The 21,242-nt window shown below is 63.8% G+C and overlaps 4 protein-coding genes across 5 annotated transcripts; 3 read left to right on the forward strand and 1 right to left on the reverse strand.

Annotated features, from left to right (window-relative positions):
- The first annotated feature begins 563 nt into the window (after positions 1–563).
- RPL38 (ribosomal protein L38) lies at positions 564–2,220 on the forward strand. 2 transcript variants are annotated; one of them, XM_059485809.1, is made up of 5 exons: positions 564–605; positions 810–841; positions 1,064–1,124; positions 1,798–1,920; positions 2,123–2,220. In XM_059485809.1, exons 2-5 carry the CDS (start codon positions 839–841, stop codon positions 2,146–2,148), a joined length of 213 nt encoding a protein of 70 aa, XP_059341792.1. In that variant the 5' UTR covers positions 564–605; positions 810–838; the 3' UTR covers positions 2,149–2,220. The 2 variants fall into 2 exon arrangements, with proteins under 2 accessions (XP_059341792.1, XP_059341791.1); XM_059485808.1 differs by lacking the exons at positions 564–605; positions 810–841 and having other exon boundaries at positions 1,046–1,124.
- Positions 2,221–3,017: 797 nt separating this feature from the next.
- TTYH2 (tweety family member 2) lies at positions 3,018–10,520 on the forward strand. The gene is made up of 14 exons (XM_059485749.1): positions 3,018–3,211; positions 3,694–3,866; positions 5,012–5,123; positions 5,651–5,871; positions 5,950–6,045; positions 6,120–6,192; positions 6,285–6,354; positions 6,484–6,539; positions 6,620–6,712; positions 6,789–6,881; positions 6,958–7,100; positions 7,776–7,964; positions 8,045–8,123; positions 9,476–10,520. The coding sequence occupies exons 1-14, from the start codon at positions 3,083–3,085 to the stop codon at positions 9,551–9,553; spliced, it is 1,605 nt and encodes a 534-aa protein (XP_059341732.1). The 5' UTR covers positions 3,018–3,082; the 3' UTR covers positions 9,554–10,520.
- Positions 10,521–11,475: 955 nt separating this feature from the next.
- DNAI2 (dynein axonemal intermediate chain 2) lies at positions 11,476–16,259 on the forward strand. The gene is made up of 11 exons (XM_059485933.1): positions 11,476–11,685; positions 12,240–12,401; positions 12,491–12,612; positions 13,136–13,275; positions 13,778–13,891; positions 14,261–14,400; positions 14,586–14,708; positions 14,902–15,128; positions 15,274–15,409; positions 15,480–15,626; positions 15,723–16,259. The coding sequence occupies exons 1-11, from the start codon at positions 11,503–11,505 to the stop codon at positions 16,257–16,259; spliced, it is 2,031 nt and encodes a 676-aa protein (XP_059341916.1). The 5' UTR covers positions 11,476–11,502.
- An 865-nt stretch (positions 16,260–17,124) lies between these two features.
- Positions 17,125–20,328, reverse strand: BTBD17 (BTB domain containing 17). Its single transcript, XM_059485874.1, has 3 exons — positions 20,238–20,328; positions 18,986–19,262; positions 17,125–18,479 (listed from the first exon to the last, which is right to left on the reverse strand). The coding sequence occupies exons 1-3, from the start codon at positions 20,326–20,328 to the stop codon at positions 17,399–17,401; spliced, it is 1,449 nt and encodes a 482-aa protein (XP_059341857.1). The 3' UTR covers positions 17,125–17,398.
- Positions 20,329–21,242: the final 914 nt, after the last annotated feature.

Consider the following 21,242-nt stretch of genomic DNA (forward strand, 5'->3'; position numbering starts at 1 on the left):
ACAGGGACGGGGACAGCGACAGGATGGGGATACTGAAAGGATGGGGATGGAGCCAGTGACAAGATGGGGATGGGGACAGTGATAGGATGGGGACAGTGACACCATGGCGATGGGGACAGCGACAGGATGGGGTTCCTTCTCCTCGACACCCATCCCCAAGGATTCTGCGCGGTCTTTTGGGGTGGTTTGCCCGGCTTTGGGTTTTTCAGCGAGATCGAAGCTCTCTCTTGTGGCAGAAGCGCTCCATTACAGCCCTGCCCGGGTTACCGAGCGCCGGCACCTCCCGGGGCTCCCCGGGACTGAACCTCGGACGGATCATGCCCGGAGGGATCCTGCGGCTCGGGAAACTGCCAGCAGCCCGCCCTGCTCCCCGTGCCCGGCAGCTCCCGGCCGTGCCCAGCTCCGGGGGGCTGGAGGTGCCCGAAATCACCTCCGCAGCCGCCGCCGGTCCCGTTCGCACCGGGGCTGAGCCCCCGCCTGCTCATCGCAGCCCCCGCGGCACCACCGCCATCCGATGCTTTTTGTCCGCTGCTCGCACCGTAGGAAATAAAGTCCCGGATGCGGAAGTGCCGCGCTCATTTCCGGTTTGTTCTCAGCGGTTGCGGGTGAGCGATGGCGGCCGGGGGACCTGGGGGGGTCCTGGGGAATCCGCCGCCATCCGCCGCCATCCGCGGCCTCGCGGCACCGGGCGGCCCTGGGGCGGGCTGGGGGAGAGGAGGGAGCGCGGGGACACCCGATGGCGGGCGGGGGGCGGCGGACGCGATGGCGGGGGGCTGCGCTGACACCATCTTGGTCCGTTTGTGCCGCAGGTTGGAGCTGTCGAAGCCGAGCCGGAACCATGGTGAGGGGAGGGGGCTGCAGTGAGGGAGGGCGGCTTGGGGGGTCCTTGCGGTGGGTGAGCGGGGCCCTGGGGGTTCTGTGGAATGAGCTCTGTGCTCAGAGCACATCCCTGGAGAGCCCCAGGCTGGAGCTGTCCCTGCCCATGGCACGGGTGAGCTTTGGGGTCTTTCCAAGCGGAACGTTCCGTGGTTTTCATTCCACGAGAATGTTTTTGCTCTCACAGCCTCGCAAGATTGAGGAGATCAAGGATTTCCTGCTGACAGCGCGGCGGAAGGACGCCAAGTGTGAGTGGGGGTCTCAGGCAGGCCTGGGGGAGGCTCCAGTTCCATGCGGGCACTGAGGAGCTCCTTGCCCTGGGAATGCCGAGGGGTCGGGGCTGGCCTGGTCCCTCCTGTGGGGTGTCCCTGGAGCGCTGCTCCCACCTGTGCATGCCCTGGGGGGTTTTACCAAACCCCTGGAGGCAATTCCCAAACATCCCCTGCTCTGTGGGATGGAAGCAATTCCCAAACATCCCCTGCTCTGTGGGATGGTGCTGTTCTCCAAAAACAATTCCCAAACATCCCCTGCTCTGTGGGATGGAAGCAATTCCCAAACATCCCCCTGCTCTGTGGGATGCTGCCATGTGGGACGTTGGAGCTGTGCCACCACAGGTGATTCATCCATCACCCTCAACAGGAGATTTTTGTTGCCACCACAAATCGAGGATAATTGAGACAAAGAGCTGCCTTGTCTCACTGTTCAGCAACACGGGAAGAGTTTTTTCCCCTCTAATTCCTCTTGTTTGGAGCTGGCTGTGGCAGGAATCCCTCGGGAATCCTGTGACAAGGGAGAGTTGAGCACTGGCAGAGATTTATCCTCCCTCTGGATGGAGCTGGAGGTTTCTGCAGGGGACAGGGCGTGCACTGGGATTCCCAGGGGTGACACCGGGGTGTCCCTGCTGTCCCCTCCTCCCCACAGCCGTCAAGATCAAGAAGAACAAGGACAATGTGAAGTTCAAGGTGCGCTGCAGCCGGTACCTCTACACCCTGGTCATCACCGACAAGGAGAAGGCAGAGAAGCTGAAGCAGTCCCTGCCCCCAGGTATCTGGGAATCGATCCCCTGTGGGGTGGTTGGGATTGAGGGCGGCTGTGAGACCCCTCTGGAAGGGTCCCTGGAGTTCTTGTCACCCCCAGTGCCTTGCTGGGGTCAGTGCTTGGTGTCCCCATGGAGCTGGAGGTTCCAGGCCCCCCATCCGTGCCCGAGCCCCCCCAGTCCATGTGTCCCCTCTCTCTCTCCTCCCAGGTCTTGCCGTGAAGGAGCTGAAATGAGCCGGGAGCAGCTGGGTACCTGTTGGAGTCTCTGTGTTTGTTAAAATAAATAAAAAACTGTTCCTGGTGTCACGTGTGGTGTTTCACAACTCACTGTTCCTGGCCCTGGAGCCGCTCTGGGGGTCCTGGAGCCACTCTGGGGTACCTGGGGCCATTCTGGGGGTCTGGGAGCCACTCTGGGGGTCTGGGAGCCGCTCTGGGGGTCCTGCAGCCACTCTGGGGGTCCTGCAGCCACTCTGGGGTACCTGGGAGCCGTTCTGGGGGTCTGGGAGCCACTCTGGGGGTCTGGGAGCCACTCTGGGGTACCTGGGAGCCGTTCTGGGGGTCCTGCAGCCACTCTGGGGTACCTGGGGCCGCTCTGGGGGTCTGGGAGCCACTCTGGGGTACCTGGGAGCCACTCTGGGGGTCTGGGAGCCACTCTGGGGTACCTGGGAGCCACTCTGGGGGTCTGGGAGCCACTCTGGGGTACCTGGGGCCACTCTGGGGGTCTGGGAGCCACTCTGGGGTACCTGGGAGCCGCTCTCGGCGTCCTGGGGCCACTCTGGGGTCCTGGGGCTGCTGCTGCTCCCGGCAGAGGGCCGGTTCTGGTACCGGTGGGCACCTGGAGCTGCCCCTTCGCTCTGGGGTGACAGCTGGGGACAGGCCCTGCGGGCCCTGGGGCTGGCACCCAGTGCCACCATCGTGCCCTCCATAGCGGGCTCTGACAGTGCTGTGGGTGCCCCCACGGCCGAGGTTCGGGGCGCGGCGTCGCGGGGCCGTCCCGGCGCTGTCTCGGCGCTCTGTCCCGGCCCGGGGCGGGGCGCAGGGCTCGGGGCGGTACCGGGGGGCGGTACCGGGGGGCGGCTCCCGGGGCGTGTGCGGGGCGGGCGGGCAGAGCCCGCGGCGTGGCGGCACCGCCGCCCCCCGCCCGGCAGCGCGGCGACCCCGGCCCGCCATGGGGCCCGCCCGCGCCGATTACCTGGCGCCCTGGTGGGCGGCCTGGCTGCACGGGCTCCCGCACCGCGACCCCCGCCTGCAGCCCGTGCCCAGCACCTTCCGCCCGCAGGACCCCGACTACCAGCAGGTACCGGCCCGGGCCCCCCGCGCCCTCCCCGCGCCCCCCGCGCCCGGTCCCGCTCGCCCCGCGCCCCCCGCCCGCCCCCACGGCGCTGCCCGGCGCCGGCTCTGATCTCGCGGCGCACAAAGCGCCTTTCATGGCCCGCGCCGGCCGGCACCGGCACCCCGGCCCCGCCGCTCCCCTCCCGGCCCCGCCGCTGCCTCTGCCCCCGCCCCGCGCTCCCGGAGCCGCCCGGCATCGCGGGGCACGGCCCGGCGTGACCCCGCGCGGGGAGGGGGCAGCGCCGCCGTCCCGGTGTCCCGACAGCCCCGCTGCACCCCCGGCTCGGGGCCCTGCCTGGGAACGGGGACAGGGACGGGGACGGGGACGGGGACACTTCTTCCTCTTCCGCACGTGACAGTCCCGTGGGGCGCGGAGCGCCGCCGCATCCCGGCCGCGCGAGCGGGTCACGGGCACGGCGGCTGACACTGTCCCCTCTCTCCTGCCAGTCGCTGCTTGTCCTGGGCTTGCTGGCCGCCGTGTGCCTCGGCCTCAACCTCCTCTTCCTCACCGTCTACCTGATCTGCCTGTGCTGCTGCAAGAGGGAGCAGGACGCCGAGAGCAAGCGGCCCCACTCGTGTTGTGTCACCTGGATGGCCGTCACCGCCGGGCTCATCTGCTGGTGAGCGCGGGGACAGGGACCTGCTGCTGTCCCCCTGTCACCGAGGGACTCTGCGCTCCGGCCTTTGCGAGTGGCTTTAATTAGATTTGTGCAATGAACGTGCTCCATCCATCCATCCATCCATCCATCCATCCATCCATCCATCCCTGCCTCCTCCCGCGCAGCTGCCGGGGCAGCCCCAGGGAGCAGCTGCGGGCCGGCCCGGCCCCGGCCCCGTCCCCGTCCCCATCAGGGCTGTGCAGAATTCCCGGCTAATCCCGGGCCGGTCGCTAATCCCAGCCCGGAGCAGATGGCGGGCGGCAGCGTGACCCAGCTGGCAGCTCCCTTGTGCCCGACCTTAATTGCAGCCACAACAATTAAACAAGGGGACGCTTCCTCACCCAGCTCTGGGGGCTTCCCAAGCCCCCCTCGGTTCGGGGTGGCTGGGAGGATGCCCAGGGCAGCCACCCCGAGTGTCCCCCAGCATTGGTGGGCTGGAGGGGAGCAGGATGGGCCCCGGGCCCCTTTGGCTGCCTGGCCACGACCCTGGCTCCAGACAAAGGGAGCTGTGCCGGGGCGGAGCGAGATGGCTGCCTGGAGCCTCGCATGGAGCAGGGAATCAGGGAGACAGGGAAACGGCACTAATGAGCTCAGCCAGCTCCCCCAGCCCTCCCAGCATGGCTGGAATCCATTCTGCAGCTCCCGGGGACTTTGAACCCCCCCAGCAGCCTCTTTTTGTACCAGGGTTTGGTGAGCACACTGTGGGCACGTGCCCGGCCAGGGCACGGCCATGGGCACCTCTGTCCTCAGAGCCAGCTCTGAGCTCCATCCCAACTCTGTCCCACCTCTGCAGCAGCTGCAGGGAGCTCTCCACAGGCCCTGGAGGCGAAGGTTTAATCGCAGCCACGGCGGATTCCCCTAATCTGCTTGGCCCAGCCCCTCCGCCCTCAATCTCTCGGGTTTGCCAGGAGGAGCTTCCAGGGCACAGCTCTGGCTGTCCCCAGGCCCCTGTCACCAGCAGGAGCAGGTTCCCACCATGCTGCTGTCCCTGCCCCTCTCTCTGTCTCTGCCCTGTCCCCCAAAAGCAGGGGGTGTCCCCTCTCCAGCAGGTGTGGCAGGGTGAGCGTGTCCCTCCCCTGTCACCAGTGTCCCCTCTCTGCCCACAGCGCCGCCGTTGGCGTCGGCTTCTACGGGAACAGCGAGACCAACGACGGCGTTTTCCAGCTGCTCTATGCCCTGGATCATGCCAACCAGACCCTGACTGGCATCGACTCCCTGGTAGGGCCCCAGGGTGCCTCAGTCCCTGCTGTGGGTTTGGTTGGAGCCCCAGGAGGGACGTCCGGCCGAGCCCTGGCGTGGCTGTGCTGGCCGGGCACAGAGGGTGATGTCACCCCGCAGAATGGGACCTTTGTGCCCCGCCAGGGCTGGGTCAGGGCCATGGCAGGGCTGCTCTGAGGGCACTGAGGGGTGGGGGGAGCTGATCTGCTGGGGAAAGCATTGCAGGGATGGGGCACAGGGCTCTGCCAGGCTGGTGGGTGCTGAATATACTGGGGCAATGACCATCCCGGGCACTGACCATCCCAGGGCACTGACCATCCCAGGGCACTGACCATCCCGGGCACTGACCATCCTGGGCACTGACCATCCCAGGCACTGACCATCCCAGGCACTGACCATCCCGGGCACTGACCATCCCAGGGCACTGACCATCCCAGGCACTGACCATCCCGGGCACTGACCATCCTGGGCACTGACCATCTCGGGCACTGACCATCCCAGGGCACTGACCATCCCTGTGCCCTCAGGTTGCCAGCACCACGCTGCAGATGCAGGGAGCGCTGGAGCAGCACCTGGCACGGCTGAACGAGCTGCTGGCCTCGCGGGGGGATTACGTGCAGACCCTCAAGTTCACGCAGCAGCTGGCTGGCAGCATTGTCCTGCAGCTCCAGGGGCTGCCAGCCTGGCGGGGCGTCAGCGCTGACCTCACCGAGCTGTCGGGACAGGTGGCCTATGTGGAGTATTACAGGTGAGCTCCAGCACCCTGGGATGTCCCAGCAGGGCTGGGGAGGTGCCCCTGTGTGACACAGCCTTCCTCTGCCCCCAGGTGGTTGGCTTACCTGCTCTTCTTCATCCTCGTCCTCACCGTCTGCCTGCTGGCCTGCCTGGGGCTGGCCAAGCACTCCCGCTGCCTCCTGCTCCTGTGAGTACCTGGGGACGGCCTTGGGGGGCTCACGGGGACCCCCAGCTGTGCTGCCCACTCTGCTCTCCCTGCAGGACGCTGTGCTGCGGGCTGCTCATGCTGGGCCTCAGCTGGGCCTCCATGGCCGTGGACACGGCGGCTGCAGTGGTGAGTGGGGCAGGAGGGAGGGAGAGGCCTCAGGGCTGCCCAGGGCTGTGCTGGGCACTGCAGGCATTGGTGACATCCCTCTGTCCCCACAGGGCACCAGCGACTTCTGTGTGGCCCCGGACAAGTTCATCATGAACCAGACAGATGATGAGATCAGCGCAGGTCAGGGCTGGCTGTGAGGTGACAGTGAGCACAGGCAGGACCCCCAAACCCACCTGGGGTCTGCCACTGTCCCCCCATGGCTCCCTGTGCCCCGGGATGCTCCTGCTGATGTTCCCGTTCTCTCTGCAGAGGTGGTTCGTTATTACCTGTACTGTGACCAGAGCCTGAGCAGCCCCTTCCAGCAGGTACAGGGGGGGTGGGCACCCCCTTTGGTGCTGCCTGGGGCTGGGGGGGGTCCGTGACTGTGCCCCACTCCCCCCTGCAGGCTCTCACCGTGTTCCAGCGCTCGCTGACCACCATGCAGATCCAGATCCAGGGGCTCATCCAGTATGCGCTGCCCCTCTTCCCCACAGCTGAGGTACAGGAGCAGGGAGCAGGGATCCCCATCCCTCCCTCCGCTCCCCAGAGCTGCCTGACCCCCCCTTTTATCACAGAAAGACCTTCTGGGGGTGCAGCAGCTCCTCAACTCCTCGGAGACCAGCCTGCACCAGCTGACAGCGCTGCTGGACTGCCGGGGGCTGCACAAGGTGAGAGGGGGTGGCTGGGGACCGGCCTTGGGTCCCCTGGGGTGCCACCAGCGCTGCCCTGCCTGTGTCCCACCAGGATTACCTGGATGGCCTCATTGGCATCTGCTACGACGGCGTGGAGGGGCTGCTCTACCTGGGGCTCTTCTCGCTGCTGGCGGCCGCCGCCTTCTCCACGGTGATCTGCGCAGCCCCACGAGCCTGGCAGCAGCTGGCCGGGAGGTGTGTGTGCCCCCTGTGCCCCCTGCCCTCCCCCTGGGCGCAGAGAGCCCTGTCCCTGTCCCTTGGGGGCCTCTCAAGAACCCTCAGCCAGTCCTGAGTCCCTGACGCTGGGGCGACACTCTGTGCCCCGAGGGTGCCGAGGACACCCGGGCTGGTCACCTTTGCAGCAGGTAGAAGATAAAGGGCCGACTCTTAGCAGGGGTTAATCCGAGGTTTTATTCCAGGAGTCCCAAAGGAGCCCCTACACCTCAGGGTGCTCCTGATGAGAGCCCCGGGACAGGTGCCAAGGTTACAGTTAAAGTAGATAACATTTACTGACCAGTGAGTGACCCTGAGGGATGGGTACTGGGGCATGGACGTTTAGGGCAGCGTATGGGGCAAGGCTTAGGGGCTGAGCCCTGGCCTCTGGCTGATCACTCCACATCCTGGACTGAAGCTTCTAGATGGAGAGATGGGATGCTGAGTGATTGACAGAGAGCCAGGGTGGGGGTTTGAGGATGATCTCATCCAGAGAGAGGGATTGCACAGGTAAAGGAAGGGGATACAGTCAGGGATAAACCATTTGGGGATACAAAACAAAACTACTTCAGAGTATTACAGAGTATAAAAACACACTGCAGCAGAGCCCCTCTCTGCCACCCTGGGTGCGATGCCAGCGCTGCTGTGTCCCCGCAGGGAGCGGGACTACGACGACATGGACGAGGAGGACCCGTTCAACCCCGCGGCGCGGCGCATGGCCACGCACCGCCCGCCGCGGGGGCAGCTGCGCAGCTTCTGCAGCTACAGCAGCAGCCTGGGCAGCCAGAGCAGCCTGCAGCCCCCTGCGGCACAGACCGTGTCCAACGCCCCCGTGTCCGAGTACATGTGAGCCCCCCGAGCCCCCTGTGCCGTGGCCGTGGCCCTGTGCCGGGCAGGGGGTGACGGGGTCTCGCTGTGCCCCCCAGGAACCAGGCCGTGCTCTTCGGAGGGAACCCCCGCTATGAGAACGTGCCCCTCATCGGGAGGGGCTCTCCTCCCCCCACGGTACGATGGGGGACCGGGGACAAAGCCTTGTGACACCCTGGGGGTCACTGTGGGTCTGCGGGGTGGGACAGGGATGGGGGGTCCTGGTGGCTCCTGCCCGGCTCTGACCCAAATCCCGGCCACCCATGGGGAGGGGGCACGGCCACCACATGTTTGGGGGCACCAAAATGAGCGTGTCCCCTCCCTCCTTTCCCTGTGCTGCCTCTCCATCCTGGCTCTCAGAGGATGCTCCTCACAATCCCTTCACATTCCCATTTGCTCGTTAATCCTGCCCTGTCTGGTATTGCTGCTTCATTTTTTATTCCTTGTCTTTTTTTCCTTTCTTTTTTTTTTCTTTCTTTTTTTTTTTTTTTTTTCCTTTCTTTTTTTTTTTTTTTTTTTTGTGATTTCTTTTAATTTTTTGCATCCATTATTTTGGAGCTAAGTTGCCCATCAAGAGTAAGTTCAGCCACTTCCTTCTCCCTCCTTATCCCGGGGGCAGCAGCCAGGTTCTACCCTCCTCACCCTTCCACACTTCCCTCCATCCCCTTTTCCTGCCTGGCTTTTGGGGTGCAGAGAGCTCAGGGAGGGGGGACAAAGGGCCAGGAGGATTTTCAGCTCCCACGTGTTGGGATGGTGGTCCCTTGTCTCCATCCCTGCAGCAATGAAACCCCTTCTGGCCAGGATATGGCCCCAGGAATGCTGCCTGGGCAGGAATGCTGTCCCTCCCCTCCAGGGAGGATTTTTTCCATCAGGTGGAAGCTTGGATCCCATCTCACAGACCTGGCAGCTGGCAGAGCCTCCTCCCAGGGAGGGGACACGAGTGGGGGGATTAATTGGAGCTCTTCTCCCAGCCCTGAACAGTTTAATTCACCCAGGATTCAGATCCCTGAGGAAAGACTTTCCGAGTCCAGAATAACAAACTCGGAATAATCTTCCTTAATGCCTGCCCGGGGTGTTCCTCCCTGCTGGGAAATCCTGCAGGAATGTGATGCTGGGGATGGGCTGGAGGCTTCATCCCACAGACACACCCCCAGGGCAGATATGGGGTGAATTTGGGAAGCTGGGAAGGTGAAGGATAAACCTGGGAAGGAACAAAGTCAAGCTGGACGGACGGGAAGGGTTTTGGTTTGGGGAGGGGGCAGATTTGGGGAGCTGGAAAGGCAGAGGATGCACCTGGGAAGGGACAAAGCAGAGCTGGATTTAGCTTGGGGAGGGGGCTCTTGTCTCCCCCAGCCCTCAGCGAGCTGAAAGCAGGGTCTGACCCTTTCCATGCCCCCCTGGCAGATTAATTTGGGATGAACCCCCACGAGAACACCCCTGGGGGGCAGCGCGGGGCGTTTTGGGGTGCTGACCCCCGCGTTCCCCCGCAGTACTCCCCGAGCATGAGGGCCACGTACCTGGCGGTCACCGATGAGCACGTCCGGCACCGCGGCGACTTCCCGGCCTAGGAGGGGACACCAAAGAGCCCGAGGGACAGCACAGCACGGGGTAGGAGCCACGGCGGGGCTGGGGGCCAAACCTGGAGCCCCCCAGCACCCCCTGCCCTCACAGCCCCACACCTGCAGCCTTAGGGGCTCCCGGGAGCGCAGAGGGGCTGTGGGGGCTCCTCCTGTCCCTGTGGAACATTCTGGAGCACAAACCCCATACCACGCTGCCCTGGGGCTCCCCTAGCAATGCAGCACCAACCACTAGTGATCCCTAGCCCTTTCCTGCCCCCCTGGCATTCCCAGGATGAGGGATTTGGGATGTTTTGGCCCTGCTGGTTTTCCCTTGTTTTGCCCCCCAGGGTTTGGGAGGTGCTGGCTCTGTTTCAGAGAGGGGTCACTGCAGTGGGGTTTGGGGTGGGTTTAGGCTCTTTTTGGCTCCCCAGGGCAGGTGTGGGCTGGGGCAGGCTCCCCTCCTCCTGCAGCCCTGGAGTGGTCACACATCCCCTGGGAGAGGGACAGGAGCTGCTGGGGCATCGCTGGGGAGGGACAATATGGACCTGCCACCCCTGAAGGCTCAGCCAGCATTTCCAGGGTGGGGAGCTGGGAGAGCTGAACCTGCCCCTTTGGGCTGCCCTTTGGCACAGGGGCCCCAGAAAAGGCCCCTTCCCCCTGGAGCAGGGATGGACCCCCTGCCCCATCCACCCAGACCCCAAAGGGTGCAGGCAGGGCAGTGGTGTGTGCCCCTCCAGGGCCAGGACATCCCTGACTCCCCTCCCCATGTTCCCCGTGACTAGCATCCCTCCCCTTGGGGAATATCCCGAGGGATTTTTTTATTTCTTTGGCTTTTAACGTTTCCATGTAACGGTACTGGTAGAAGAGCTGTTGTAACCGCATGTGAACTAACCGAAGGGCTCCGGCTGGGGGCTGGAGTCCGGCTGGATTTGTTTGTGCCCTTTTGGGAGGAAAGATAATAAAAACTTGGACTAAATTACTGTCTCCCGTACGGGATTTTTGGAGGTTGATAATCATTTTTTGGGTGGTTAATTCAGTGTTTGGGGCAGTTTTGAGTTGACCTTCCCAACATGGCGGCGGTCACGTGACGCCGCAGCCATTGTGGTGAGGTCAGCGTCACGTGACAGTGTCACATGATGGGGTTCAGGCCGTTGCCTGGCAACGGCAACGCGTCCCCGGTCAGGCCTCCCCGGGAGCGGGACGGGACCAGGCCGCACCAGGGTCCCGGGGCCTCCGCGGGCTCCGTGCTCACCCTAGGCGCTTCCTCGCTCCGTGCCTGTGGCTCAGCTCCTCTCTGGGGCTCCCTGAGGCTCCTGCTGCCCTTTGAGGCCCTCTCAAGGTCCTCTCTGCATGGGATCCCTGCTCCCGTTTGGGCTTTGCCGAGGTTCCTGTTCCCTTTGGGATCGTCTGGGACTCTCTGAGCTTCTTGTTCCCTTTTGGGACATTCTCAAGGCCTACACAGTCTTCTGGGGCTCTGGAGGGTCCCCTCTCCCTTTTGGGGTCCTCCATCCGAGACCCCATTTCCTTTTAGGGTTCCCTGTCTCTTTCAGCATCCTCCCTCTCCAGGCTCTCTGTTCACATTTGGGTCTCCTTGAGGCTCCCATTCCTTTTTTCCTTTTCCTTCATCCCTGAAACCCTCTCTCCTTTTGGAGCTCCCCGAGATCCCGCTCTCCATCCCTGAGAGCCCCACTCCCTTTTGGGATCCTCTCAGAGCCCCCCACTTCCTTTTGGGATCCTCTCAGAGCCCCCCACTCCCTTTTGGGATCCTCTCAGCACCTCCCGCTGTCCTTTGGAACTCTCTCCTCCACCCTGAGGCCTCTGTTTCCTTTCGGGCTTCCCCAAGGCCCTCCATCCCCATTGGAGCTCTCCATCCCTGAGGCCCCCCGTCCTTTTTGGGGTTCCCTTGGAGGGCCTGCCCTCTGTCCCTGGTCCCACCATCCTTTCCATCCCCTCCCACCATGGAGATCAAGTACGAGTACTCGCGCAAGCGCAGCGAGTTCGGCCGCCCCTGCGTCTTCTCAGACCTCCTGGCCGAGGTCACCGTGAACATCCCACCCGACCCTGCCCTGGCCGAAGACTTCATCCCCCAGGACCCCGTGGACTTCGCGGTGCAGGAGGGTCCTGTCCTGGCAGGGCATGAGGTACAGGGACACCCCCTCACAGGGAAGAGGGGACATCTCAGGGGGGATGGATGATGGATGGAGGGATGGATGGATGGATGGATGGATGGATGGATGGATGGATGGATGGATGGAAGGATGGATGGATGATGGATGGATGGATGGATGGATGATGGATGGATGATGGGTGGATGGATGGATGGATGGATGGATGGATGGATGGATGGATGATGGATGGATGGATGGATGGATGGATGGATGGATGGATGGATGGATGATGGATGGATGGATGATGGATGGAATCCATGGATGGATGGATGGATGGATGGATGGATGGATAGAATCCATGGATGGATGGATGGATGGATGGATGGATGGATGGATGGATGGATGGATGATGGATGGATGATGGATGGATGGATGGATGATGGATGGAATCCATGGATGGATGGATGGATGATGGATGGATGGATAGAATCCATGGATGGATGGATGGATGGATGATGATGGATGGATGGTGCGATGGGCAGATTTTGGGCTCAGGGCCTGTGTCCCCCCCGTGTCCCCATGTCCAGGTGAACACGGAGCGGTCACAGGTGACCATCCGGGGTGTGAACCATGTGGAGGGTGGCTGGCCCAAGCACGTGGACCCCAAGAACCAGGAGCTGACCACGCGCTACCGGGAGGAGGTGGAGAGGGAAGAGGTCTACACCAAGACTATCCAGCGCCTCGGCTTCGTAAGAGCCTGCCCTGCTCCTCCCAAACCCCCTGAGCCCCCCAGGGCCCCCCAGAGCCCCCCAGAGCCACAGCCCTGCTGTCCCTGCAGGTGGTGGAGCACTACATCAAGCAGAACAACACCATCGACATCTACGAGGAATATTTTGAGGAGGAAGAGGAGGAAGACGAGGATGAGGAGCATCCCTCAGCCAAAATCATCTGTGTCATCAGGTAGCACAGCTGGGGGGACTCACCAGAGCCTCAGTGGGGTCAAACCACCTTCATAAAAAATGGGAGAACATTAGGAGTTCAATTCCAGTGGGTTTGGGGTGGTTCTGGTGCAGTTTGTGAGCGGAGAGCCCCACAAACCTGAACCCTCCCTGCCCCACCACTCCCTCCCTGCCCAGGGGATTTGGGGGGCGGAACCAGGGTCAGACCCAGCTCTGAGCATCTCCTGATGGTGCTTTTGGATTTTCCTCCTTGCGCTTGGTGCCTCAAAGGTTAATTTCCACATCAGGGGTGTTTAGGAGTCAGATCCAGTAAGATAATTGGATTTTTAGAAAGGTATGACTGGAAAGAGGATGAAATCATCAACTCTTCTCCCCCCGCCTGACCCCTCAGGAGAATCATTTCCTGCACTCAAGGCTTGAGGGCTGCAGATTGGTTTCCTTGTGGTTCCCACAGTTCCCTGTGGGAGATGCTCATCCCAGGCATTTGCAAACTGACCCATTTTGGCTGGTGTGTCACCCCAAAGGGACCCCAACAACCCCAGGAGGATGTGCACGCACCTCTCCTGGCACCCCGACGGCAACAGGGCCGTGGCCGTGGCTTATTGCAGCCTGGACTTCCAGGAGAGCAGGAACCTGAACTCTGATTCCTACGTCTGGGATGTGGGTAAGGGCCAGGCCAAACCCACCAGGGGACAGGGGATGGAGCACTTTGTGTCTCAGAGAGTGGGATGAGGATGGCAGCACCCTAGGGAGGGTCACTGGGGGAGCCCCAGTGCAGAACCAGGAGAAATGAGAGCTGGGAGGGGGGAAATGAGCACTGAAATCGCCCTCCATGGTTCCCCAGCCTGCCAGGCAGCAGAGCCTCACATGAGGGGCTGGTGTTGGTGAGGTTCAGCTGGTAATGAAGGAAGAAAGAGGCAGCAGGAGCCCAGGGTGAGATTTGTCCAAGCCTGCCTCACACCTGGTGTGTTTTGGAGAGAAAAGGACAAAAAGAAGGGTGGGGATGCAGATTTGTGTATTGAGGGTCTGTCCCCAGGCTAGCTCCTGGTGACATGGGCACCTCCTCCTGCACAGCTGTGTCAGGGAACAGGGTGGGGACAGCAGGAGGGGTTGGGGGCTAATTTTGGGGGCTTCACCCTTTGCTTTTCACTCATCCCTCCTTGTAGAAAAACCCTACACCCCAGAACTCACCCTCAAGCCCTCGTCCCCTGTGGTGACCCTGGAGTACAATTCCAAGGACTGGTATCACATGCTGGGAGGCTGCTACAACGGGCAGATAGGTGAGGGGTGGACTCTGCTCCAGGCTGGCTCCAGCCCTGCTGCTCTGCCAGGACCTGTGCTGCCTCTGGGAGAGCAGGAGGAGCCCTGGCATTTACCTGTGGGCAGGGGTGTGCCCACCTGAGCGGGCACTCAGGGAGGGGAGGACATCTTGTCAAGGATGGATGGATGGATGGATGGATGGATGGATGGATGGATGGATGGATGGATCCAGGGGATGAGCAGGATGGGTGCTGTGCTCCCACCTCTCCCACCACCCTGGATGATCTCTGGGAAGCACTGGGTGAGGTTTGCTGCCTGTTCCAGCTTGGACAGTGGGGGAACCATGACAAGGAAAGGAGCTGGGCACAGGTTTCTCTTTTCCTCCCCAGTGTATTGGGACACCAGGAAAGGGGGGCTGCCCATGGAGATGACCCCTGTGGAGTTCAGCCACAGGGACCCCGTGTATGGAGCGTACTGGCTGCCCTCCCGAACGGGCACCGAGTGCTTCTCAGGCTCCACTGACGGACAGGTGAGGGGCTGCAGCTGGGCAAGGGGCTCCTCAGGGCTCCTGGGAGAGCTTCCTGTGCCTGCCCTGCCCCTCAGCAGCACAAGATCCAGCTCTCCCAGGCTGGCACGGGGCAGCTGCAGGACTGCCAGCACCTCTGACCGTGCTGGGAGCAGCCCCAGAGCCCCTGCCACACCTTGTCCCCACAGGTGCTGTGGTGGGACATCCGCAAGATGTCACAGCCCAGCGAGAGACTGGTCTTGGACATCAGCCGGCAAGATCAGCTGAAGGACGCTCTGGGTGCCAGCTCCCTGGACTTTGCACCCGTCCTGGTCAGTGTCCCTGTGCCCACCACCCACACTCCAGCCTGGGCATGAGGGGGAGCCCAGCCCAGGGATTTCAGTCCCTAAACCCCCCCATGGTGGTGGGTCCCAGGGTTCTGGCTGCAGCAGCATCCCCTGCTGCCTCTCACACCGTGGGGTCTCCATGCTGCTGACAGCTGCGCCCTCCTGCTCCCACCCCCAGCCCACCAAGTTCCTGGTGGGCACAGAGCAGGGCATCATCATCTCCTGCAATCGTGATGCCAAGACACCACCTGAGAAAATCGCCAACATCTTCAGAAGCCACATTGGAGCTGTCTACAGGGTGACCAGGAACCCCTTCTTCCCCAAAGTCTTCCTGTCAGTTGGTGACTGGACTGCTCGGATCTGGACCGAGGAGCTCATGGATTCATCCTCAATTATGGAGACCAGGTAGGTCTCCTTTAGAGAAGTACTAGAGGGCCTTTAGTCGGCCAGAAACCATCCCCAGGGCGGGTGGCAGTGGGGTCTGGTCAGCCCTGGGCTGTGCCCGAGGCAGGGCAGTGCCAGCGTGGCTGAGGGCTGGCTCTGCTGGAAGGTACCACAGCTCCTACCTGATGAACACGTGCTGGAGCCCCGTGAAGCCGGCCGTGTTCTTCACCGTCCGGTCAGACGGCGTCCTGGACATCTGGGACATCCTCTTCCACCAGAAGGAGCCTTCCCTCAGCGTCAAGGTGGGTCCCCAGCACCTCTGGGACCCTCACATCACCCCAGGGCCGAGTGTCACCCCCCACGTGTCCCCAGGTGTCCAACGATCCCCTGCTCAGCCTGTGCTCGCAGGACAACGGGCGCATCGTCGGCTGTGCCACCAAGATGGGCAATGTCTCCCTCCTGGAGCTCTCCCCGGGGCTCTGCACCATCCGCAAGAATGAGAAGACCCTGACCTCCACGGTATGTGCCCCTTGAGCATGCCCACCCTCTGCCTGCAGCCCTGTGCTGTCCCCAGCCGTGTCACAGGGTCCCCTGTGCCCCCACATGTGCCCCCAGATGTTCGAGCGGGAGGCCAGGCGGGAGAAGGTCCTGCAGGACAAGTACAAGGAGCGGCTGCTGCGGGAGCAGGAGCACCTGCGGGCCCAGCCCGAGCAGCAGGAGGATGCAGTGCAGACCTTCCAGCAGGCTCGAGAAGATTTCCTCGCCAGCATCAAGGCAGAGCGGCGGAGGAGAGGCCTGGAAGCGCCCGGAGAGGTAACGGGCATGGGACAGCCTGGCCACCACGGCAGGGACCCCAGCAAGGGCAGGGCACAGGGTGAACCTCAGGGTGAACCTCTGTCTGTCAGGATGAAGAGGAGGAGGCAGCTGCAGAGGAGCAAAGCTAGCAGGAGGAGGAGGAGGATGCCAAGGTCAGTGTGCTCCGGCTGCACCTTCCTGTCCCCTCCATGCCAGAGCTGCTGCAGGGACAGAGCCACTGTCCCCAGGCCAGGCAGCTCTCCTGGGCTCTCTGCCCTCCTGGGGTGGCAAGTGGAGGACCCTGACCCCACAGCTGCTCCCTGGCCTTTGCATCCTTATTTCCTTTGGTGTGAATAAACCTGTGCTTTCCACATCACATTTCCTCTTTTGTCACAGCAGGGTCGAGCAGAGAGTGGGAAAGTCTCGTCCTCCTGCTCCTCCTGTCCTTTCCTTGGCCCAGGACACTCAAAGCTGGTGGCTGAGCACAGCCAAGCAGCCACGGCAGCACAGGGTGTCCCTCAGTGTCCCCAGCAGGGCACAGCAGGGTGGCTGGTGGCAGCTGGGGCCCCAGTCCCCTCTGGGCTCTGTGTCCCCACAGGAGCAGCCCAGGGCTGGGTTATCAGTGCTGGGTAAACACAGCCCTGCTGGTAGAGCTGGCAGCCATCCCGACTCCTCACCCCCTTAATTAATCATTAACGAGCTGCCAGCAGCACTGTCACAGCGACGGGGACATCACACGGGTGGCTCTCTGTGGGCTGAGGGGGAGCCCCCAGCAGGACCCTTCCCCAGGCTCTGCTCAGGGGCTGAACCCACCTGTGGGTGAGCAGTGCCAGGACAGGGTTCAGGGGCCATCACCCCCCAAACCCACACCAAGCAGGGACCCACATCTACACAGGGAAATGCATCCATGCCTGGATGGGTGCTCTCCTTCCCAGGAGTTCCATCAGAAGGAGCTGGGCTGGGGAGCAGTGTCACCCCAAAGATGCCCCACACATCCCACACTCATTTTCTGCTTTATTAGGAAAGGGGTGGGGGTACCTGGACGGGGATGGGGCAGCTGCCACCGCCAGTGGGGACAGTGTCCCCCAACCCTCCTCCACTGGGGGAGGCTGACGGGCCCCTCACTCCCAGACTGGGCAGCTCTGTTTGCTCCTGAGCTGGACCCAGCTGCACACACAGAGGGACCCTGGGGCTGCCTCACAGGAAGGATGGGCTGTCCCTGTCCCCATCCCCACACCCACTGGGGTCTGTGATGTGCCCGTGGGCTGCACATTTCACCTCCTGCACCCCCTACATGGGTCTGGGGCACTCCCAGCATCCTCCATCCCCAGGGACAGCGATGGGGACGGGACATGGCAGGGGAACACTCAGGGAGGGGTGGGCAGCGCAGAGCTCAGTCCTGGAGCCCCCCAGCGAGGGGACCCCCATCTACCTACAGGACCAAGCGTTCCCCACATGGTGCTGGGGTCAGCACAGCAGCACCCAGCTACACCTCGTTACTTCTTCACCTTGATGAGGGAGTGGTAGACGGGCTTGATGATGATGTGCAGGTGCAGGGAGTTGTCGATGAGGTACTCGGAGGTGCGTTTCTGCAGGTCGGCGTGCACCAGGAAATCGGCGGCCTCGTCCGAGCTCTGGTGGAAGCTGTAGGCATGCTTGACCAGCACGCGGCCCTGCTGCCTCACGCCCACCAGCACGGTCTTCTGGAAGCTGACGCCGGCAAAGTCGGGGCTGCTCATGGCCGGGGTGATGACGAGGCGCGGGCGCCCGTCCTCGACGCGCACGGGCTGGACGGCGCCCGCCACCGAGTCCGAGTAGACGGGGCGCAGGCTGACGGGCAGCCAGCGCGGCGAGAAGAGCGCGTTCCACGTCACCCTCTTGCCGGCGTCGTGGCTGCTGGGCCCCAGCTGCGTCTGGAAGCTGGTGCTGCGGTCGTCGCGCGCCGGGTTGGTGATGACCCACTGGGAGCCCCAGCTGGGCGCGAGGTAGTTGCGGGGCAGGAACATGCTGCAGTTGACGTCGAAGTACTTGGCGAAGTGGAGCGGGGAGGCGGCGTGGAACTGGAAGGCCTGGAAGAGCAGGTCCTGCACGGCGGCGCGGTGCCGCGCCAGCACGGCCGACTGCGCCTGCAGCCGGAACAGCTGGCTGGGCGCGATCATGGGGTAGCGGATGGCGCGCAGCACCCGCTCGGCCACGGGCGCCTCGGGCTGCCGCCGGCTCAGCCAGCCCTCCACGGCGGTGTAGAGCTCCAGCTCGCTGTGCAGCACCAGGTCGGAGCGCTCCAGCAGCAGCAGCAGCAGTTCCACGCTCACCGAGCCCCACTCGGCGCTGCCCAGCACCGCCGACAGGTTCCAGGCCAGGAACTGCAGGCAGCTCTCCTGCAGCGCCGCGTCCCCGACGCGCACGGCGTAGTGGTACCAGCCCACCACGTGGCCCTGGCTGGACTCGCTGGCCAGGTGGGTCCTCATGTATTCGGCCACGCCGCGCTGAAGCCCCCAGACCCGGTACTTGCTGGCCAGCTGGTGCATGGGGATGGCCTGGTGCAGCAGGATGGAGACCCCGCCACAGTACAGGTACCTGGGGCAGAGCAGGGGGTGGTGACGTTGGGGACATCCATCCCTGGCAGCTCAGTTCCCAAGGGAGCAGCCTCTGCTTTTCAATGAGTATTCCCACCCCATGGGGTCCCCAGGGTTTCCAGGGAAGCATCACCCCCTCCTTGGATGCTCCCTTCCCATTCCACGTGATCTCCATGGTCACCAGCGGAGCATCTTCCTTTTCTGGCTGCATCCCATGAAGTGGAGCACCCACCTTGTTTGGCTGCATCCATCCAAGTACACTCATCCCACAGGATCTCCTTCTTGGGAGATCCTGAGAGGAATCCTCCCTCTTGGGCTGCATCCCTCCCAAAGTGCACATCCCCCCAAAACGCACATCCCTCCCAAACTGCACATCCCACAAGCTCGCTGTGGTTCCAAGGGAACATTCCCATCCTTGGCTGCATCCCTGTGGCCATCCCCATCCCATGGAGCTCCCCATGGTTCCCAAGAGAGCAGCACCCTCCTCTCCTCCCCATCCCCACGCACCTGATGAACTTCTCGAAGAGCGCGGCGGTCTCGGGCGGCTCGTACAGGGTCACGACGCTCTGGTTGCGCAGGAGGCTCTCGAAGACCTCGCTCTGGAGGCTGAGCAGCAGCTGGTGCGTGTGGAACACCTTGGGCTCGTCGGAGGCGGCCGAGCGGACCCGCAGCACCGAGTCGCTGCCGTTGCCGTTCTGCAGCAGCTCCTGCAGCCGCTGCAGCAGCGTCAGCGAGTGGTTGATGGTGGCGGCCGTGGAGTCCCCGCTAAAGTCGGCCTTTTGGGCTGCGGGGAGATGGGACCGTCCCAGAGCTGCACCCCAGTGCCAGGCATTGAGGTGGGCTGGGGTTACCGGGTGCTGTGCACCTCCTGCCTCCGCTCCTCCAGTGCCAAAGGGCTGCTGGTGCCAAGGGAGTGTGGGGGAATAAAGAACGTGGGGACATTTGTGTCCCCGAGAGCCAAAAAACTGCCTTTCTGCAGCAGAAGGGCTGGGACCACCATGTCCCAGGCTGGGGTGTGCTGGGAAATGGCCGGGTGCCGGCGGCACTGGCTCTCAGCCCGGTCTGCCTGTCCTGATCCCAACCCCGCTGTGGGCAGAGGGAGCCCCGGGCATTGCCCTGAACCCTCACATCCCTGATGGATACGTGGGGGGACAGAGAGCCCCTGGGTGTGGGGAGCCAGGCACGCTCTGCCCTGCAGCCAGGAACGGGGTCCCGAGCAGCCTGGGGTCACCAGCTGCCCTGGTGTCACTTCAGGTCTGTGTTGGGATCCCAACAGGGACTGGAGAGGGATCTGGGAATGTGGAACAGGGGTCTCCATGCTCCTGTGGGCACTGGGATCTTTCCTTCCCCTCCTCTTCTCCCTCCTGACACCAGTCCCACCCGCTCCTCGAGCATCCTTCCCGCAGGCGGAATTTGGCCCCGTCTGTCTCAAATCCATCTTCCTTCTCAAATCCCGTCTTGCCGACGGATTACCCTTCCCAGCGCCGGCTTAAGGCCGGGGGATGAGGAAGGGGAGCAGGCGCCCTGTACCCCGCGGCACGGAGCCCTTCCCGGGGTACCCACCAGCGAGCACAACCCTGCTCCGAGAGCTCAGCACGCCCAGGAGCCACTTCCATCCCCTCGGGCACCCCGAGGGCAGCGGAGAGCCGCGCTCCGCTCTCCATCAGCCGCCGAGCCGCACCCCGGCACCCGGCGAGGGCAGCGCTGCCCGCGCCTCGGGGACCCTCCGCGCCTTCCCCCGCGCCACGGCCGCCCTTACCGGCTTGCACGGTGAGGAGGAGGAGGAGGAAGGCGGCGGCAGAGCCCCAGCGGCGGGTGGCCGCGGGCCGGGTGCCCGTCAGCCTGGCCATGGCGTCGCAGGCGCATCTGCCGGGTGCTGCGCACGCTGCGCGCCCGCCGCTTATGTAGGCCACGCGCCCTCCCGGCCCGCGGGCCCGCGCCGCCGCATCGATTGGTGGAAACTGGGACCGGCCGTTGCCACGGGAACGGCTTCCAGCCCCCCCGCATCCCACCGGGAGCCCCGGCCCCGGCCCCGCGCCCCCGGGCGCTCCGCAGCGGGGACGGCGCCGTGCGGGACCCGGAGCCGCCGGCACCGCCGCACGGAGCCCACGCGCGGCCGCGGCGCTTTGTGCCGGGGGCTTTGCATTCAGGGCACAGCTCGGTGGCCTCCCGCTCCCCCCGGCTCATGGGTATTCATGCCGGCAGCGGCCCATCACCATGGCATCCGCGCTGCCGGCAGGAACTGCCTGCCCTTTTCCCAGCCTTTGCAGCCAAGAGGCCGCCCGGGCGCCCTGTGCGGCCTCCCTGGCCCCCCGCCCGCCCCGACGCCTCCTGGGGGGCTTCACCGCGGGGCTGGGGCCCCCCAAAGCCCCAGAGCACAGCATCGGGATGGGGCGGTGCTGGTGAGCAGGGAAGGGACAGCGGGTGTCGGCCAATGGTGCCGATGTCACCGGGGCTGTGACCCCTGGGGACACAGGAGCAGGACCCCTGGCAGGGACACATCCCACAGAGGAGCAGCACAACCCGCAAGGGCACAGCAGCCCCTTACCCGCTGCCGAGGAGCCCCGTGCCCTGCACAGCCCTCTGAACGCGGGCTTAGACGCGCTTCCAGATATTGGGCGTGGGCAGATGTTGCAGCAGCTGCCGAGGGGGTGGCATCGCCATCTGTCCCTGACCCTTGGGCGCGGACACGCCGCACAAGACACCGAGCAGCCCCAGGCCCCTTGCAGGGACGGGCAGGGGGCGATGCTCGGCCCTGGGGACC

This window comes from Ammospiza nelsoni, chromosome 19 (genome assembly GCF_027579445.1).
Source record: "Ammospiza nelsoni isolate bAmmNel1 chromosome 19, bAmmNel1.pri, whole genome shotgun sequence".
Classification (NCBI taxonomy): domain Eukaryota; kingdom Metazoa; phylum Chordata; class Aves; order Passeriformes; family Passerellidae; genus Ammospiza; species Ammospiza nelsoni.

What these genes read in the sequence shown, in the direction of transcription:
- RPL38 (XM_059485808.1), top strand. Translation starts at nt 1,046, where the DNA reads ATGTTTTTGCTCTCACAGCCTCGCAAGATTGAGGAGATCAAGGATTTC. An exon ending in GCGGCGGAAGGACGCCAAGT is followed by an intron (nt 1,125 to 1,797) that starts GTGAGTGGGGGT and finishes TCCTCCCCACAG; the next exon opens with CCGTCAAGATCAAGAAGAAC. An exon ending in GAAGCAGTCCCTGCCCCCAG is followed by an intron (nt 1,921 to 2,122) that starts GTATCTGGGAAT and finishes CTCTCCTCCCAG; the next exon opens with GTCTTGCCGTGAAGGAGCTG.
- TTYH2 (XM_059485749.1), top strand. Translation starts at nt 3,083, where the DNA reads ATGGGGCCCGCCCGCGCCGATTACCTGGCGCCCTGGTGGGCGGCCTGG. An exon ending in TGACTGGCATCGACTCCCTG is followed by an intron (nt 5,124 to 5,650) that starts GTAGGGCCCCAG and finishes CTGTGCCCTCAG; the next exon opens with GTTGCCAGCACCACGCTGCA. An exon ending in GGGGCTCTCCTCCCCCCACG is followed by an intron (nt 8,124 to 9,475) that starts GTACGATGGGGG and finishes GTTCCCCCGCAG; the next exon opens with TACTCCCCGAGCATGAGGGC.
- BTBD17 (XM_059485874.1), bottom strand. Translation starts at nt 20,328, where the DNA reads ATGGCCAGGCTGACGGGCACCCGGCCCGCGGCCACCCGCCGCTGGGGC. An exon ending in CCTCCTCACCGTGCAAGCCG is followed by an intron (nt 19,263 to 20,237) that starts GTAAGGGCGGCC and finishes ATCTCCCCGCAG; the next exon opens with CCCAAAAGGCCGACTTTAGC. An exon ending in CTCTTCGAGAAGTTCATCAG is followed by an intron (nt 18,480 to 18,985) that starts GTGCGTGGGGAT and finishes GCTCTGCCCCAG; the next exon opens with GTACCTGTACTGTGGCGGGG.
- DNAI2 (XM_059485933.1), top strand. Translation starts at nt 11,503, where the DNA reads ATGGAGATCAAGTACGAGTACTCGCGCAAGCGCAGCGAGTTCGGCCGC. An exon ending in CTGCTACAACGGGCAGATAG is followed by an intron (nt 13,892 to 14,260) that starts GTGAGGGGTGGA and finishes TTTCCTCCCCAG; the next exon opens with TGTATTGGGACACCAGGAAA. An exon ending in AGCCTTCCCTCAGCGTCAAG is followed by an intron (nt 15,410 to 15,479) that starts GTGGGTCCCCAG and finishes ACGTGTCCCCAG; the next exon opens with GTGTCCAACGATCCCCTGCT.